The sequence below is a fragment of the Drosophila ananassae genome, chromosome 3L, assembly GCF_017639315.1.
Source record: "Drosophila ananassae strain 14024-0371.13 chromosome 3L, ASM1763931v2, whole genome shotgun sequence".
In the NCBI taxonomy this organism is placed as follows: Eukaryota; Metazoa; Arthropoda; class Insecta; order Diptera; family Drosophilidae; genus Drosophila; species Drosophila ananassae.
The window spans coordinates 965,543-983,062 of NC_057929.1; the positions used below are offsets into that span (position 1 = coordinate 965,543).

Sequence of the window (17,520 nt, forward strand, 5' to 3'; positions counted from 1 at the left end):
ATTTATATAAATTAAAATCAATTTCAAATTAACTATACTTTAAATTTATCGATACTTTGTTCAGTGTTGCCAAAGTGACTTAATCCAGTGTTGGAAATGGCCTGACGTACCCCAACAGCAATTGCAAGCCCAAATCGCGAATTAAACGAAAATGATGGACGAGCAACTAATTGACGAGGTGGCCCAGCACGGGGTCATCTACAACCGGCAGAAATACTATCTGAACAACGGGGCCAATGGAGGAAAGTACGAGACGAAGGACGAGGCTTGGCAGCTGATTGCTATGAAGCTGCGGACGGACGGTAAGGTTTATGAAAGGGGGGACGCAGGGCGCTTCAGACAGACTACAACTAAATGTCCTTTGGTCCTTTGTAGTGGACACGTGCAAGAAGCGGTGGAAGTACCTGCGAGAGCGCTACGTGTCGCAGCGAAAGCAGGGCGATCCGCCCGTCTACGAGCATCTATCACGCCCGTACCTGGAGAAGATGAAGTTCCTAGACCAGCACATACAACCCCGCAAGTCCTATCGCCACGTGCCGAACTTCCTAACATCCCCGCAGTCAGCGAATAGCTCTAGTTACAGCGAGTACCAGGTGGACAAGTCAAATGGCTCCATAAAGAATATGGGCCAGTTCGGGAACTCGGGCCAAAGTCACCACTACCATCAACCGGACCAGCAACATGCCATGAATGCGCTGAGTACAGCGGCCAGCTCGGCGCTGGAAAACGTCAACGGGCAAGTGAAGATCGAAGCGGACCAAGTCTTCAGAGAATTTGCGGCGGCCGTGGCATCACAGCAGCTTCAGCAAATCTCACAGTCACAAATGCAGCAACAGGCTGCAGCCGTGGCTGCTGTTATGGCGGACTCGTCGCAGGGCTACCAAGAGCAGTACAAGGATGGGTCCATGGGCATTTCGGGGGCCCAAAACAGTGCCGGAAGCCTTACATCCACCTCGTCGTCGATGAAATCCCCTCTGTCGTCGCCGTTGCAAGTGATTGGTGCTGGCAACCATCATTCACAGCAGCAGCAACAACAGCAACAGCAGCCACAGCAACAGTCACCGGCATCTGGACAACAGCTGCCAGTGGTACATTCCTCTTCCAGTGCCGCCGGCAGTTCCATTAGCACTAGTTCCAACCTACAAATGCAGCAGTCACATGCCTACAACCCCAAGGCTAGCGATGATTTGGATTCGTCAACATCCAGCAATTTCCACATGAAGAAACCCCGTGTGCAGTTAAATAGCAATGGCCACAATCCGATGACCAGCAATGGGGGAAGTGGCTCCCACTTTGGCAACGATTCGGATGACGATTCCGACGACAACAGCCATGATCTGATGGAGCCGCAGGGTATGATGGCCCATGAGAATCACTATGGCAACTCGTTAGGCATGCAGCGCTCTGGTGGAAATGGAAATCCAAACAGCAACAACAGCGGGAGTGCCAATAACAGCGGCAGCAATCACCAACAACAGCAGCAGCAACAACAGCAGCAGCAGCAACAGCACCAGAACATGTTTCCCTCGAACACGGACTTCCTCTTCCAGTTGTATCAGCAGTTTCCCCACCAGGCCAGTGGCTCGCATCCATCGAACTTCGGCAAATTCCAGACGCCGCCCAGTCATCCGGGAATGCAGCGATTATCGGAGCACTTATTGGGCGAACTCGTTACCACCGAGTTGCTCAAGATGAACAAGGAGCGCAAGAAAAGTGCACAAAAGCGAATCCTAGAGATACTCTTCTTTGATGATTAAAAGCCTAGCTATTAAGTGTCTGTAAATAGTGTAATTAATAGTCTTTAAATTTTAACTTAGGTCGTAGGCGAGCTGTAGAATTGGTCCCCCATATCCCACCAAAAAGGCATTTGTGCTAGTTAAGGGCAGCTCGCAGGACGGCCTAAATGGGGTACCGTATCGGCATTATTTATATATTTTTATTTAAGTTTAAAATGGATGGATTTAATTTATTCAAACGTGTTAATTAAACTGTATGAAAAAAAGGCTAGTATGAGATTTTCTAACGACAGTAGCTAGTCCCTGATGAATTGCAGCTTCACCTTCCTAATGCGTTTTTAATTTTAAGCTGGCTGACCTACTAAGCTTGTGAAGACTGACTGTTTGGTTGGGATTTGGTAGCTGCCCTCCCTGTTGCTTGATTTATGTGTCGGCCTCTGACCGATCCTGCTCCCGATCCCCTTTCCGCGAGACTTCTGATTACACACTCTCAGCAGGCTGCTGGGTCTGTGATCTCCTCCAGAAGCCCCGCCGGCTACTGTCTGCAACGGAAACTGCCACCGCAACTGCCACTTGGCCTCGCTCGTTAACCCGCCAAGATGCAAATCCGCTAAGAGTGCCACTGCGACCACTTGGAGCCTGATTAATGGCCCCTTTGGCATACCTCAGGCAGAACGAAAGTCTGTGGTGATATGGATAAGTTTAGGCTTTATTGCATTTCATATCTTAGCTGGTAGATAGAGAATAATTGCTTATTTTTTGTGGTTTCCATCGGTTAGGCTTAGTTAAACTATGTTAAAGAGCATAAGCTCATAATATTTGGATACTTGGGCTGTGGTGCAGATCCTTAGACTACTGGATGGACCCCATTATATCCGAGGGCCCCACGCATTTAGCTAGCGTATTGATATATCAAGAGTGTGGGTACTTGTCAGATTTTAGATTTTAGATTGATTAAGTGGAGTTATTTGTTTCTTTGTTTTTGAACCATTAGCTTATTTACATCTAATCACAAGAGGATGGGAATTCAGACCTCCTGGTTGTCTTCGGACTCGGCCACCATGGTCAGACTTCGCAGCGATCTGTCAATGGCACGGGGAAAAACATTATTTAATCAGTGATTTTATTTTCGAAAATATAATTATTATGAGTAATGAGTGTGTGTTTAAGAATTTCGTAAGAGAGAGCTTCGGATTCATTTGACTGATACGCTTATCGCCTGGGTAGTTTGACTTTAGTCTGTCGCAGCCACCACATCATTCAAGATGGAATATCTGCGCCTCTGTCTGGTTATAATTGCGCTATTCGGTTTACTCAGTGCCCAAGCCGGTGAGTCTAATTTAAATGCAAGTTATGTCGAGTTAATTTCTGGTTTAGCTTTAGGTGATATGCCCACATTCTCTGGCCTGTGCCAGTTGCAAGGGGACTGGTGCACCACCAACTGCCAAATAGCCGGTGGCCGGGACGGACTGTGCAACAAAGTGGGTATCTGCGTCTGCAGACCCTTGTAGTGGTGGCGGTTAGACAAATCGCATTTACAAAAGGAATCGAAATAAACATATTTACAATTGAGCTTGAATTTGGTGGGCGGAAATGAGGATGGTGTAGCTGCTGCCACTTGCCTGGAGCGCTCGAAGAGCGAGGGATCCGTATAGATGGGCTCGCTGGGATCCTCGAACTGATGGCCGACGCCCTGGCCGGCGGTGCGCATGGGATTAATCACGGGCAGCTGGCACATGCGCGCCAGGTTGCTGTAAAGACATTAAACACTCCATAAGTGGACCGGTTGGGCGACTACACCGCCTGATCGACGGACAGACGGATTGTTTTCCTCACCCCGTGGCAAATGTCTTGTGCAATGAGCCGCCAAACATGGACATGTTGGTGCGAAAAGCGTTTGGGGCTCTATTCGATGCGCTCTGATTGGCTCCGCCACCGGCTCCTCCACTGGATCCACCTCCTCCTCCTCCTCCAGACAGATTGCCGATCTCTGTGAAGCGCTCATGGGTGCGTATGGAGGAGGAGTGGCCCAACGAATGAATGGGCGAGTGCCGGTCCACCAGGCGATTTTTCGATATGGATTTCCAGTAGCGTCTGCAAAGATAAGATTATACTCTGGAACCCTGCGATTATTACCGAATGATTCATTAGATACCTATATCCCAGTCCTGCCACCAAGGTGATGCTAAAGAGTAGAATCATCAGTAGAATTATAGCTGTGATTAGTCCATGGTACTCTGCCGGAGTCATGCAAACTGTTTCCACAGGAGCTACTAGCTTGCGCGGATAAGATTCTTTTTCGATTTCCTCCCTCGTTTCAAAGACCTTTAACCAGAAAAATTGAATTAAGTTAACTTTTGTCAATCATGAATGATTACCTCAATCATTTCCCGAACTTGCTCTGGCTCCTCCGGCTCCTTGGTCTTCTCACCCACTTGGGTCTCATTCAGAGGCGCCTGTCCCAAAGTGGCACTCACTGTGGTGCTATTAACCACTGTAACGTCCTCCAAGATTGATTCCCCCTCCAGAGCCTGAGGCTCGGGCACTTGCTCCTCTATCTCAGTTTCGTTCAGGGATCTGCGCCGACGTCCAAACGACGGCTCTTGGCGTCCCGCTGGTCCTGGACAGTACGCCGGCTGGCATCCTTCGCGGCAGGAGCGCACTGTGGCCTCGAATACTAAGAAATTGGACTCTGGTATCTTGAAGGCATTAAAGCGGGCCTCCAAAGTGTCGCCATCGCGAAGCTTATCCAGTTCGGGGAACACAAACGGATCCACAGGACAACCGAATCGGTCAATCAGTTGAATACTACGACCGGAATATGGGTCCCTGGCCACAACATTTGTGGCAAAAATGTCAGTCACATGGTTATAACCATCCTGGGCCTCCAGGCGGAAGGTGAGAGGATCGCCCACAGCTATGGTGGTGGTTGGTCTACCCTGATACAGAATGCTAAGTCGCACCTTGGAGCTGAGCGTGTTCTCTGCGGGTAAGTACTCAATGGGAATAGGACTGCCGGATCTGGAAGGGATTAGCAATGAAGTGGAAACACTCAACTCCTTAACTGTAGTTGTTTTTACCCTGCTCCGATGTATCCGGAGCTAACCACTGCTTCACCAGGTCCACGGAAAATGCAAGTGAGATTATAGCGCTTATCCCGGCTGGTTTGCACGTTGTGCGAGAACTGAACTACCACGATATTGGTCAAAGTATCACCATACTATTCCCAATGATAAGATTGGTTAGAAAAGGGGGATAGGATTTAAAAGGATCTAAAAGACTTACTCTTTGCGTTCCACAATCAGGATACCCTTGAGGGCCGCTGATCCTCAAAACATTGACAGTTCCTCCGTTTCCTCGGAAGAAGCAACGGTCGTAGAAGCCATAGGTATATATGCGTCCCAAGAAACCCTCTGGTGTGCGAATGGTAAACTCCATGCCCTCCTCGTTGCACGTCTGTGTCACTGGAAACATATTGGCGGCAATCTTTTGAACGATCTGGATAAATTTCAATAAAGTTGTTCACTCACCATCCATGCACTCCCCGTCGCTGCGTCCGATGCTCCGCTCATAGAAGTCGTAGTTGGAGGCGTCGAAGGTGCCCGGATCATGGATGTCCAGTTCGCGGGAGTCTCTGTCGCTTAGCTCGCAGTTCGGCGTCTCCCGATCCCTATCTCTGTCCTCGTAGCTGGAGGCAGCCGAGTCTCTGCAAATTGAAATTTGTGCCAACGAATTTGTTGTCGTGTATCTTGTATCTGGCATCTAGCCACCAAGTGCCCCACCCACCTGTAGTTGAAGCTGCGGCACACAAAGTCCCGGCTCTCGATGCACTCCCTCTCGCACTGGATCAGACTGGGCACGATCAGAGCCCGTCGGACAAAGTGGCGACGCATCTTGTGCCTGGCGGCGATCTGCTTGAAATTGTCGCTCTCCTCGCAGCGGGTGATCGGTGGTCTAGGGGGTCCGGAATGGACACCGACTCCAAGGCCGACATGGCTTCCCCCGCCTCCTCCGCCGTAGGGAGTCGGTGGATGGGACAAGCCCAGGCCGGGCAGGGGAATGGGGCGATCATCTAAGCCATTTCCGCCATAGGGACGATTGAAAGGAGTATCGTAGCGTCCATAGGGTCCACCTGGCGGAGGTCTCCTGCTTGGGGGGCCATCGTACTCCCTGTCGTAGGGTCCATACCTATCGCCATACCTTTCCTCGTAATCATAGTCGTAGTATGGTGGCGGCGGACGATCTAGCCCTAGATGATGAATCTAAATTAGTAAGTGCTCCTCCATTCCTCTCTTTCCACCGATTGGGTTAAAGATTTAATTGGTTGGTAGTTGATTAGTCCCGGATTACTTACCTGGACGCCTGCCAATATCTGCGGCTCCGCCTCGATTGCCGTACTTGTAGATATCTATGGGATAGCGGTCGGTACCTACCGGGAACCGGTTCGGCGAGGAAGCATACTTGCTGGCACTTCCCGAGGGCGCAATCGGAGCCGGGGGATACCGCTTGGCCGAATCCGGTTCGGGTCTCCGGGCACTGTGAACTATATCATCGTATCTGCCCGGAGGACCCCTGGAGTCGGGTAAATAGGGATACCGGGGTGCGTCCATAGAGGAAGGCCTGTACCGCCTGTCCGGGAAAATACTGTCCGGAGCATCTCTTCCTGTATATCCGCCCACTGGGTCCCGTTCGCGGCCAGGTGGAAACCGACCCGGAGGGTAGCGGCTGTCGTATCTGTTCTCTCCGTAACGTCCACCGCCGTATCCATACGGCCGGAAGGGAGCATCATCGTCCGACGGATAGGGTCTGGTGTGCGGCAGATCACTGGGCAGGCTGTTGTCATTGATTCCGGGATAGGGCAGTGGCCGATAGGGTAGCCTATCTCTCTCTCGCTCACGGTCCCGGTCTCTTTCCCTGTCCGGATAACGGCGATCCCCGTATCTGTCTGCGTAGCGATCCGGCGGGTAACGATCCGGATAGCGATCCCTGTCCCGGTCGCCTGGGAACCGATCTCTATCCCTATCACCTGGATAGCGCTCGCGATCCCGATCCCGGTCGCGATCTCGATCGCCACTGGCACCACCCGGGTACCGGTCTGACGTGGTGTTAGTGAATTAGTTGTCAGTAGAGAGTGATAAGTTTCGATTTGATTGTGTCATTAATGGTTTTTAGAATCTGGGGGGATACCAGATCTGAAAGGATCTGGGGGCTTACTCACCATATTCCTCCGGATAGCGATCGTAGGGGCGCCCATAGCCCATTCCATCAGCGCCGCCGGGATAGCGGGAGCCATAGCGATCGGGGGGATACCGATCGCGATCCCCGCCTCCGCCATATGGATAGCGATCTGTGGGAAAGAGTAATAGTGCCATAAGTGTATGTTTGGGTATTTATGTGTGTGTGATTATCTACCATATTCATTGCCAGCCATGTCCGGATAGCGATCGTATGGCCTGCCATAGTCGACGCCCTCACCTGGCGGCAATCTGGAGCCTCCAGAACCCCCACCGCCATGCAATCCACCGCCGCCACCACCGCTTGCTCCGCCCCCAGCTTGAGATCCACCCGGTCCGTAGCGATCGTCGTGCTTATTAGGCTGTCTCCAGTTGCTGCCCGACTGATCCCCGGGTCGCTTGCCGTCGTTGCTGCCACCGTGACCACTGGCATCGCCGTCGGCGCCTCCGCCCACCACATTCACTGGAGTTGAAGAAGTCGAAGAGAAGTCAGGGATTATAAGGCCGGCCATTAGCACCTCCTCTAACCACTTACACATTAGATTCTCGTAGTAATCATAATCAGCATCGTATATAATGCGCATGCCATCCTTTTGATTGTACCGACTCAGGCGACAAGTTCGAAAACGATCGCTGTACACAGCAGACCTGCAATTTGGTAAGAGGATGGCGTGGATGGGTTACTGAGGCACTGGGAGAACAACATGGGAGGGTTTTCTATCAGGTTGACTGTCGATATACCCTAGGATACATTTTTATATCCTGATATAGGTCTTATGCTTGAGAACTCTGATATTTAAATCCTAAACTACTTTAGTTTCTTCACAAGATTCTTAGTTATGCTACCAACTGGCTAGCAAACCTGTGGCATCTTCTGAAAGAGTATCAAAACAAGAATTGCAACGGCAAAAACGCACCTGCACTGGAAGCTCGTCTGGCGAAGACACTCGTCGAGGCACTCGCTCAAAGAACGTCCCGTGATCTCCGAGTGAAATTCGCCGCCGAGCCTGGAGTTGCGGTACCGCTGGAATGCTGTATCTGGCCGCCGGCCGCTCGAGAAGAGGTGCGAGGTGACTGAGTTATCTGGATAATCGTTGGCTCGTTCTGCAACGGGAATACAACATAACATATACGTAGGCTGAGACATGGATGTGGATGTGGATGTGCGAAGGTGAATGTGGAAGCAACCGTTGTGATGGGCTGGACCACTATAATCATGTTGTCTTAACTCTTCTTTTTTATTTTTGTTTTTAATGTACATTTACGGTAGCCACTTACGATTGTCGAGGCAGACCAGATCATAGAAATGGTGTGTGGGACTGGAGCTGATACTAATGTCATCCTTCTGTGAGATGGAGTCCTCCTCCGAGAGGATGCACTGTTTACTTTGATCATCAAACTCGACGGAGCGGCAAAAGTATCTGGTGTGCGTGTGCATATAATTAGTTAAATGACTCTGAAATAGAGATATTAGATGGCAGCTCACTTCTCGGCCCGCAGGCACATCGTCTGACACTCCTCCAGCGTCATGTTGTTGAAGATGTCCACCTCGAATGGGCCACCGAGTCGCTTGTTCTCCTCCTTGACGAACACCGCCAGTCCATCGCATCGTCTCTCGGCTAATATATGGTTTAGAAAATTGATGGCCTAAAATCATTTACAGACCTCACACTTACCATTCAGACATGTGTTCTCCAGGTAATCGGAATTGGGATCGTCTTCCATTAGTTCGGGATGAGTGCGTCGGGTGAAACGGCTTAGGGTGCAGGATCGCATGGTGGAATCAAAGTTGGCCGACCGGCACACAAAGGAGAACTCATTCAGACATTTATCCTCGCAGTCGGAACGATTGGCCGCAGTTATTTCCTTAATGTCACTGATGGGCAGCTTCAGTTTCTTGCGGGGATGCCTCTCGAACACATATCGCCGACTAGGGCACTCTCTCTCCGGACGACTTGCTGAAAATGCGGATTTCATACTTTAGAAACTACTCCTCTTACTGATCCTTGGTCTATTCTCACATGTCAAGCAGATCTCGTTAAAGTGGACACTGTTGGGCACTAGCATAAGACTTCCAATTCCCTCGGGTCCCGCTTGCTCGGATGTCAAGTAACACAGTGACTCCTCGTATTCGGAGTTGCCCCCGAAGGAGGTTATCCGACTTCCTGGTTGGAAATCAAAGCTGGTACAAGTACGTACTAGATTATTAGAGCCGGTGCGGTCGCGTAAACATAAATCCTGGCACTTCTCCAGCACTCGGAATGGTGGGGCCGTGTCCCGCACCACATCATCATCATAGCCCTGGAGCTGTTGGTTCGGCAGTCTTTCGTAGAGCACTCTGCCCAGGCCATTTTTGCAGGTGGTTTGACCTAGTCAGGGGGTAACAGTTGCTGAGGAATGTAATTTAGAACGAATGAATCGTTTTTTAACTTACCACTTATTTCACTAAGACTAAGACTGACCACCAAGGCAGTCAGTAAAATGTGTAATCCTCTTTTAGGTCTCATTTTTCAAAAACTCTCTATTATATCCAGAGTGTTTAATATTTTTGTGTAGAACGTCAAAAGTGGAGTTCTAGCCTATTCGCGGCATTATTTTAGCCCCGACTCGGTGGCTTTTGGATCTGGAAACTACTGGAATCAAAATTCGTGGTGGTTAGTAGGGGGATGGCTTATCCGACATGATCTAATTAGTTCATTGGCTGACAAAATGACATGAAATATGCGACCTCAATAGTTAGAATTTCCCCGCGAGGCGAATATCACATGAATAGTTTAAATAAATTTTTGTGCCTTTCTGCTGCCATAATGTGCACAATGCGTAACGTGAATTTGGATCATTAAACTAAAATCTAGCTGAGCTACGTGTCGCTCGACTCATATCGATCCGCAACTCCGGATGTCGCTTCCGGTTTATTGTCCACCTCAGCAGAAAACTCTTTATGCTCAAAAGCACAAAAGCCGACAGAGTTGGTTGTTTTTTTGGAAAAGCGTTGGAAATTGACCTCAACGCGATGGTGGCTGTACTTGGAAAGTGTCGCCTTTTGATTCTAAAAGCTTGTCACACCATTGACTTTCAAGAGAAAGGTTTTGAAATTCAAGTTAAATCACTAGTTTAAAGAGTCACAACACAAAAAGGATACATACAAAGGAAAGGAGAGTCCTGCTTAAGTAATTTTTTCACTCCATGTCCTTGATGATCGTTTCTTTATTAAATAAAAATGTATGTCACTTCTTGTAGTTTCTTTTTTTTTCCTTTTCACTTAAAAGCATTGATCTACATTATTATCCTTTTTTTTAATGTTAGATCTTTAAAACAATTTGTATTCAATTAGTCCCATAAAAGACACTCAAATTTATTCAAATCGTGATCACTTTACATATTTTATTACCGTTTATGGTTGCAAGGATAACTGCTGAATGGACTATTATAAAATTTAACTGATCGAGATGGAACAATTTGAATATTATTTGGGGAGACCGAACCCGACCGATCGTTAGAATATGGCGCGACAAACTGATTTCGAGGTTGGTCTGCAGTCGGTGGACTGGTGGATCGGTGGTTGGGACCATTATGATTACCATTACCATTGCGATTGCCAATGCGATTACCATTAGCGGGGGCAGCAACTCCATGGCAACAATGGTCCGAATGGGGAATTAATTAGATGTGGAGACAGCAACAAAAAGCTACATGGACACAATGTTCTAAATGCTCGTACGCGGATTGCCATTCAAATGTTAATCAGTGCGGCGAGCGGACCGAAGTTGACAAAAGCATGCTGCTGTTGGTGTCTCTGCAACCCCCACCGAATTGGACAACCAAACCACCCACCCACTCCAATCTATGGATTGGGGAGTCAGTCAGTCACTGGGAGAAAATTACTCACCTCATACCTGGAATTAATAAGCAAATTAAACTCTAAAATTTAAATATAAAAATACTTTTTTTAAGTGTCTATACATACGCACCCGGGAAATTGGGTGTGTTGTCGGTGGATCGGATTGGACTAGAGTTGTTGGAGCTTTTCGTTCTGGCCGAATGTTCATGGCACATAATGACATTTTGGCCGGTCAACGATTCAGCTTTTCATGGACATGGGCGACTTTCCCACTTCTGAAGGGCATAGAGTGTGGGGCATGGGGAATGGGGCATGGTACTTGGGGGTAGCAGCATCTGCTTCTACATACAACTCCAAATGTTAAATACCAAATACTAAACGATCACCGCCGCTCCATTGTCTGCTGTTGGGTCAGATCATGACAATGCGTCGTGTCACGTTTGAATAAGTTCGAGGCTGGCTCCAGTTAACGACCAGAGGCCCTGCATCATCTCCGCCGGGAGTGCAAAGCCCACATGCCGCACCATTTTGCAGCTGGGTTGCACCTGTCGCCGCTGGGTGTGCGTGGTCCGCCCTTTTTTGTTGTAAAAACAAGAAAAATATATAAAAAAGACTAGTGTCACTGGGCGCGGCAAACAGCCTAAACGAGGCATGCAAATGCAACTTTTATTTTCACAAAACTACGAAATTACATTGACTCCCGCAATAGGGCCAGCAACCGATAGCAGTTCTTCAGAACCTAAAACGAGAAATACTTCATGATGAAATGGAATTGGTTTTTGAGTAATAAAGTAATAGAAACCCACCAGCATATAGGTGCCCAGGGTGAAGGGTAGAAAGGGCTTGCCCATGTAGATGAGTGGCTTTTGGGAACGCATTATCACGAAACCCAAGTCCTTTTGCATCTCAGTTGTCTTGGTGTGCCAGTCCTTCATCTGAAAAGCGGCCTGAGCTACCTCTAGAGACTATAACGAGCTCAAGTCATAAAAAGATGTAAAGTTTATAGTTTTTGACAGCCCACCTGAGAATAAACCAGAGTTCCAGCCACGCACCAGGTGGATAGTTGGACAAAAGCCACTACCATGAGAAATGCAAACTTTATAGCCATTTTGGGATCCACTGAAGCTGCCACCATTGTCTCAAAAGTTGATATGGATACCATGGCAAAGCTGGCCATCAATTGGGCGTTGAACGATCCGTTGAAGGTCGTATTGACTTTGTCCACCAGCCTAAGATAGTAACCAGTATTATCTACCAAAGGTGGCTTATAGTTTAAGATAAACCCACTTGATGATGTGCTGATGATAGCGAATAACCCTACGAAACTCTTCTCGGAATTTTGCATCGTTTACAGCCCTCATCTCGCCAAGTCTTTTGATCTCGATACAGAGAACTTTGAGGTTCAGAGCAGTTTGAATGAAGGTGTTGATGCCCACCATGTCCACCATTAGAATGCTCAACAGATTGTGATGCGACGTGGCACTCTGCCAGATGTAGAGGAACCAATACATCTTGGGATGCAAATCGGCCCGATGCCAGTGGAAGGGCCAAATCGAGTGGAATGGCAGCTTCTGCTCTTGGCCAACCAGAGGTTGGAGGCAAATGACAGCGCTTAAAAAGTTCACCAGGAAAAAGCAATTGATGAAGAATCCCGATTCGGCCAAATAGGAGAGCCTTTGCCATCCCAGAATCTCATCGTCAGTATTGTGGGGTCTGACTTCTCGGTTGTAGTAGTCCAGATCCCAAATGATTTCATCGATATCGTTGCACCGAAGATGCACGTAGAACGCCTTGGTCCAAACCAAGCTCATCTATTGAATGAAAAACTAAGAGAATACATGAGACTAGAGATGTTAAGGAGTCCGGCTCACCCCCACAAGCCAGACCATGTCGTCGCCCATGTCGATGACATTTTTGGACTCTGGCAGGGCAAAAACCATAGTCCACCACATCACCATCATATTGGACAAGATGAACCAGTTGATGCGACGAAACCAGGCCTTGGTCGCCAGCTTCTTGTTGGGATACTGGCAGAGCAGACTGCCAATTGTAATGGTAGACAAAAAATAGTAGATTATCCGGAGTGATGGATGATGCAACACAAAGTCACCTCAGTGAGGAACGATAGTAATGGAGTGCCAGGCGTGGGATGTGGCACGACGTCTTCTCAGCCAGCACCGATCGAAACTCGTACAGGAAGTTCCGTAAAAGGCGAAGATTTGATTGATAATCCGCGTCTGCCATTGCTTAGTCCATAAACTGTGCCCCCCGGATGGCGGCCAGCTCCTTTTATATGCCACACACTTTTGCCCCTAGAGGGCCTAATTACAATGTTTATAAGCAATTGTTTTGCTTTTTGCTGGGAACGCCCACGCAATAGATTTCTTCGACTGATTGCAGTTGCAACATGTGTTGCAAATCGCACTCCATCGATCGACTTTGAAGGATAGATATTGAAATGATGATAATGGAGACTCTGAACCTATTGGTCACTCTGTGGAGAGCGTTCAATGAACCCAATTTTAAGTTCGCGTGACTCGGTGCGCCACATTAGATCATCAGCATCATTAAGAACAATGAATAATATATCGCATAAATGCTAAAATTTCATCCAGAACAATGTTTATTCGAGGTTTTTGAAGCGTATAGCTAAACATGATCAGCCAACGAACCGAAATAGTTGAGTTAAGTTCAATCAACCTGTCGCCATAAACTTCCTGTAGCTTCGCACTTCCATCGACATGACCATTTGCATAAAAAACCCATGGAAATTGAATTATGTCTTAATCGGAAAAGATCTGGCCAGGGATCGCAGAGACATCGATAAAACCTGTAATGGCCGCAACTTCATAAATCCAGTTCGAAAATTCAAATTTCACCAGCACCCTGGCAGTCCGGCCGGCGGCCGATGGCAGGAACAGCACACTTTCCGTCATAATCTGGTAGGATGGGATATATGAATAAATATGTATGAAGACTGGTTCTAGTGTCTGGACATCGTTGTAACATGCTAATGCCACCGTCTGATGGCCCCACTTGCACATTTAGCAAGGCCATTGGAATCAATCTGGGATTAGGCCTAGGAGTCAACAGCCCACAAGGTGGTTGTTGGCCGACGCGCGCCACTTTTAATACACGTAATAAAGTGTGTTTTATTATAACCCACGGACTAACTATATAATGGTACCATAATGGTTCGGCCATTAAAACAAATTGATATCAATTTCGCAACAATATGTGCACAAGTTGCGTCGATGACTCCGCGCCTCGTCATTGAACTGGCGGCCCATTCGATTCCATCCGATTCGATTCCAGCCAGAAGCGATGCACTTCATCCAACCAAAGTTTCTACACCGAGAATACTATAAATCCTCTTTTTTATTTTAGAAAAGACTATTTATGATGTGGATTTTAAAGTAAGAGCTATCTGAGCCATCTGATATACATAACTCCACACAGTGTAGAAAGTATATCCCTCTCTTATATCCCCAAAAACCACTCTGATTTTCGCTCTGTGCAGGAAGAAACTCTTCCACATGCACCACAGTTGAATAGTTGAATAGTGGTGCTGCAGCTGTAACAGTATAGACCAGTTCCGAGTTGGCAAAGCGCCGTTTGATGCTCTAATTTATACAGCATACTGATGAGTTGACCGCTGTTCTGGAATTGTTCTCCTACAGGTTTGGCTGGGGTTCGCCTTGGTTCGGTACGGTACGGTACGGTTTCGTTTTGGATTGGAATGATTTGGATTGCTCTGGCTCTGGCTCTGGTCACGAAAAAATAGAAGCTGGAGAGCACACCTGACCAGAGATACGAACTCACCCAGAAATGGAAATATTCGTAGCGGTTAGCGTTTAATTGAAATGCATTTGGCTTGTTGGCTGTCAATCAGACTGGGCGATGGATGATATACAGGGGGGCCTCATGGATGGCCCGAAGGGTAATGGAGCTATTGGATTTGTTTTTATGATTTTTCCATGAACCAGGATGCACACGCAACCCCATGGTGCTGTCATACGCCACTTTGCCAGGCCATAAGCTCCGTTTGGATTCCCCCCATCAAATTCAACTGCCTGCTAATGCTCGCACGCAACGGGGTTCCTCGATAATGATTCTGTCTCCTGGCTGGTTTTTAATTATTCAATCGGGATTGACGAGAGAGCAATAACAATTACCACTGTGTTAATCCATATCGACTTCAGTTAACGCCTTTCCGATTCAAATTGGTGGTCTTGGATTGGAGAGTTTGGGACAAGTTTCTAGGTGAGGATTCTGTCAAGTTCCCCTTCAAGTTTTAAATTAAAAATACCAATGACCATATAAGGATTATGGATTTTTCATATCCCCCTATTAGCCCGCCTGGAGAACAAGGTTCAAATAATTACCAGCCAATGATCAGGACGGACTGGGAGGCATTGCATCCTCCATTAACCGTTATGGACTCTGGTTCCAATGTGGACCAACTTCGATGAGCGCATTTTCATGTTTATTGCAGAAGCAATTGGTAATAAGTGCGCTGCTGACTGCAGACATGGCTAAAAAGCAGAAAAAAAAAGCAGAACACATTTCTCAATCGTTATTTATGAATACAATTGCGAGTTTGTTTAGCCGGCCAGAGGCATTGGATCGCACACTCCACTCCGCCACAGGCGTATCAATAACTAGACATTGTTGGGAGGATGAGGTGCACTGGGCAAAAAAGGCAAGAACCTGGAGCTTCCTTCTCGTAATTCCATGGCAAGCCTAGTAAATTAAATAAATATTAAATATTTAGATCCTTAAATCTTAAGATTATCTTTTAGTCATTTAAATTAAGAAAAACTAACCATTTCGTTGTCAAATAAATTGCAATTTAAGCGCCTATTACACTGATTCCTTTTCCACATACTATCAGATCAGATTAATCTTTGAAAATGTATATTTTTTTCGGTGCTTGGTAGTGAGGATCAGTCGGATCCTGGTGCATCTCCCATACATGAACTGGTTTTCCTGTTTTCCAACAGCAGCAGATCAGACAGCTCACCGCAACCCCAGGCTAGCCGAAGACGTGTGCCCAAAGTTTGCATAAGTTGGACCTCAACACGGGACATGGACATGGATATGGCCTGAACCTGAATCGAGCTCTCTCGGATCTGGGATCTGCTGGTATCTGGTCCTGACTTCTTTTACAGTTAAAGATTTATGGATCATGCATGGGTAAATGGCAAACCGATACGCGGGTAATTGTGTGTAGGTAACGCATTCGGCTGCAAATTTATTCCAGCCAGATAGATAAGGCCCAGAAATAGGCACTGAAGCTAAAGATTCAAATCGCAGACTGACATGGAAAAACAAATTCGAACATTGAGCTTCATAAAATGCAGAAAGCCGGCCAAGTCAAGGCAATGGACATCATAAAAGAATGAATAAAACTGATCGAAGACCATTTTCGAGAACCGTTTAATATGGGAATCGGGCAATGGATAATGTGGAGTGGCTTCTGGGAAGAAGAAGGAGGTGCTGGAGGCGGTTCGGTGGGTATCATTAGATGGAGATCTTCGAAACTAAAACTTTCTAAATGACGGGCGGCAACTGCAACATCGACGGCAGCTTTTGCTGCAAAAAAAAGCAAAAACTGTAAATGCTGCCAAAGCAAATATGCAGCAGCGTCGCCAACTAAAGTATAATTATTGCACAGACAAGATGGGAATAAAGACGAAGACTGCACTTGGAGCCACTTGGAGAGTTTTCAGAGACTTTCCGCGACTTTCTGCGACTCCAACTGAGAGACGCAGTTGCACGTACAAAACGCAGTTGCAACAGCGTCAGCGTCTCAAGGAGATGCCAATATTTCTATAAATTTTCTATCTATATGTACGATATATGTTTTTGCTTTTTCGTTAGCTACTGCTGCTGCCAGTGCAACTGCTTAACTGTTTTTAATTGAAACCAGTTTGTGGTAATTGTCTTTTTGGCTCGCCTGGCCCCAGCAAAATGGCTATATATGTGTTATAACTCTATAACTCGCTTATGTCAAACAGATTGGCTGTGTAATTTGAGCAGATCCCCTCCCCCGGTTGGAACTCCACCTGCCGCGGAACAATTTCGAAAGTTTGTCACTAATTCTGGTGCACCTAGGCACATCCAAAGATATATATATATATCCGAAAGTATAATAATGACAGTTCCGTGTGGCATATCCAGTTCTTCACAAAAATGTGATACAGACAAAAATAATATTAATTCAGTCGTAATAGCTAGTAGATTAAACTACTTAACTAGCTTCAAGTGTTATGCGATTTAATTAAATTTTAATATTTAAATGGGTTTTAATTTTTGAAATTAAAACTCTTCAAATACCTATCTTCGTAAGTGAAATATTTCATTTTCGATTAAGTGAAAATGTGGATATTTATGATCAATTTGTGTTTATTAATTTGATGGATGTTTGCTTTTGGAAATGCCATTAAAGAAGCCAGTTTATGTCCAATTCGGCAGCTATTTTCTCTCGGTGCGGTGCGGATCTCCGAATTCCACGAATCCCCACTGCAACAGCCACTGCAACTCGAGCGCAACTAAAGTGAGTAAATTGTCATAAATTGAGTTGAACCAATGACAAATGACGCTTTTTCTGTTTGATGTTCTGCTTTTATCAAATTGGAGCGTGATACTCGGTGATAGTACGGTGTAGAACGGTACCTGACTGGCGGCAACTCCTTCGGCATTTCGC

General features: G+C 46.9%; 4 protein-coding genes across 6 annotated transcripts; 2 read left to right on the plus strand and 2 right to left on the minus strand.

Annotated features, from left to right (window-relative positions):
- The first annotated feature begins 39 nt into the window (after positions 1-39).
- LOC6495393 (GATA zinc finger domain-containing protein 10) lies at positions 40-1,772 on the plus strand. Its single transcript, XM_001958707.4, has 2 exons — positions 40-302; positions 376-1,772. The coding sequence occupies exons 1-2, from the start codon at positions 152-154 to the stop codon at positions 1,755-1,757; spliced, it is 1,533 nt and encodes a 510-aa protein (XP_001958743.1). The 5' UTR covers positions 40-151; the 3' UTR covers positions 1,758-1,772.
- A 655-nt stretch (positions 1,773-2,427) lies between these two features.
- On the minus strand, positions 2,428-10,528 carry LOC6495259. 3 transcript variants are annotated; one of them, XM_032450278.2, is made up of 20 exons: positions 10,362-10,527; positions 9,405-9,603; positions 8,992-9,339; positions 8,647-8,928; positions 8,457-8,589; positions 8,249-8,391; positions 7,888-8,074; positions 7,506-7,618; positions 7,149-7,433; positions 6,955-7,083; positions 6,091-6,831; positions 5,523-5,985; positions 5,267-5,442; positions 5,022-5,200; positions 4,817-4,956; positions 4,115-4,757; positions 3,892-4,061; positions 3,573-3,830; positions 3,359-3,487; positions 2,428-2,818 (listed from the first exon to the last, which is right to left on the minus strand). In XM_032450278.2, exons 2-20 carry the CDS (start codon positions 9,475-9,477, stop codon positions 2,764-2,766), a joined length of 4,647 nt encoding a protein of 1,548 aa, XP_032306169.1. In that variant the 5' UTR covers positions 9,478-9,603; positions 10,362-10,527; the 3' UTR covers positions 2,428-2,763. The 3 variants fall into 3 exon arrangements, with proteins under 3 accessions (XP_032306169.1, XP_044571823.1, XP_044571822.1); XM_044715888.1 differs by having other exon boundaries at positions 2,660-2,818; positions 3,303-3,487; positions 9,405-9,600; positions 10,362-10,528; XM_044715887.1 differs by having other exon boundaries at positions 2,660-2,818; positions 3,303-3,487; positions 10,362-10,528.
- LOC26513944 lies at positions 2,917-3,308 on the plus strand. Its single transcript, XM_014908472.3, has 2 exons — positions 2,917-3,065; positions 3,114-3,308. The coding sequence occupies exons 1-2, from the start codon at positions 3,002-3,004 to the stop codon at positions 3,245-3,247; spliced, it is 198 nt and encodes a 65-aa protein (XP_014763958.1). The 5' UTR covers positions 2,917-3,001; the 3' UTR covers positions 3,248-3,308.
- A 903-nt stretch (positions 10,529-11,431) lies between the features above and the next one.
- Positions 11,432-13,066, minus strand: LOC6495258 (odorant receptor 47b). The gene is made up of 6 exons (XM_001958709.3): positions 12,922-13,066; positions 12,683-12,851; positions 12,099-12,622; positions 11,833-12,040; positions 11,618-11,776; positions 11,432-11,550 (listed from the first exon to the last, which is right to left on the minus strand). Exons 1-6 carry the CDS (start codon positions 13,053-13,055, stop codon positions 11,500-11,502), a joined length of 1,245 nt encoding a protein of 414 aa, XP_001958745.1. The 5' UTR covers positions 13,056-13,066; the 3' UTR covers positions 11,432-11,499.
- Between the last annotated feature and the right edge of the window lie 4,454 nt (positions 13,067-17,520).

What these genes read in the sequence shown, in the direction of transcription:
- LOC26513944 (XM_014908472.3), top strand. Translation starts at nt 3,002, where the DNA reads ATGGAATATCTGCGCCTCTGTCTGGTTATAATTGCGCTATTCGGTTTA. An exon ending in TTTACTCAGTGCCCAAGCCG is followed by an intron (nt 3,066 to 3,113) that starts GTGAGTCTAATT and finishes TTTCTGGTTTAG; the next exon opens with CTTTAGGTGATATGCCCACA.
- LOC6495259 (XM_044715888.1), bottom strand. Translation starts at nt 9,477, where the DNA reads ATGAGACCTAAAAGAGGATTACACATTTTACTGACTGCCTTGGTGGTC. An exon ending in TCGCTATCCGGAGGAATATG is followed by an intron (nt 6,832 to 6,954) that starts GTGAGTAAGCCC and finishes ACACCACGTCAG; the next exon opens with ACCGGTACCCGGGTGGTGCC. An exon ending in TCCGGATACATCGGAGCAGG is followed by an intron (nt 4,758 to 4,816) that starts GTAAAAACAACT and finishes AATCCCTTCCAG; the next exon opens with ATCCGGCAGTCCTATTCCCA.
- LOC6495258 (XM_001958709.3), bottom strand. Translation starts at nt 13,055, where the DNA reads ATGGCAGACGCGGATTATCAATCAAATCTTCGCCTTTTACGGAACTTC. An exon ending in TACTATCGTTCCTCACTGAG is followed by an intron (nt 12,852 to 12,921) that starts GTGACTTTGTGT and finishes TACAATTGGCAG; the next exon opens with TCTGCTCTGCCAGTATCCCA. An exon ending in ACATGGTCTGGCTTGTGGGG is followed by an intron (nt 12,623 to 12,682) that starts GTGAGCCGGACT and finishes TTCATTCAATAG; the next exon opens with ATGAGCTTGGTTTGGACCAA.
- LOC6495393 (XM_001958707.4), top strand. Translation starts at nt 152, where the DNA reads ATGATGGACGAGCAACTAATTGACGAGGTGGCCCAGCACGGGGTCATC. An exon ending in TATGAAGCTGCGGACGGACG is followed by an intron (nt 303 to 375) that starts GTAAGGTTTATG and finishes GGTCCTTTGTAG; the next exon opens with TGGACACGTGCAAGAAGCGG.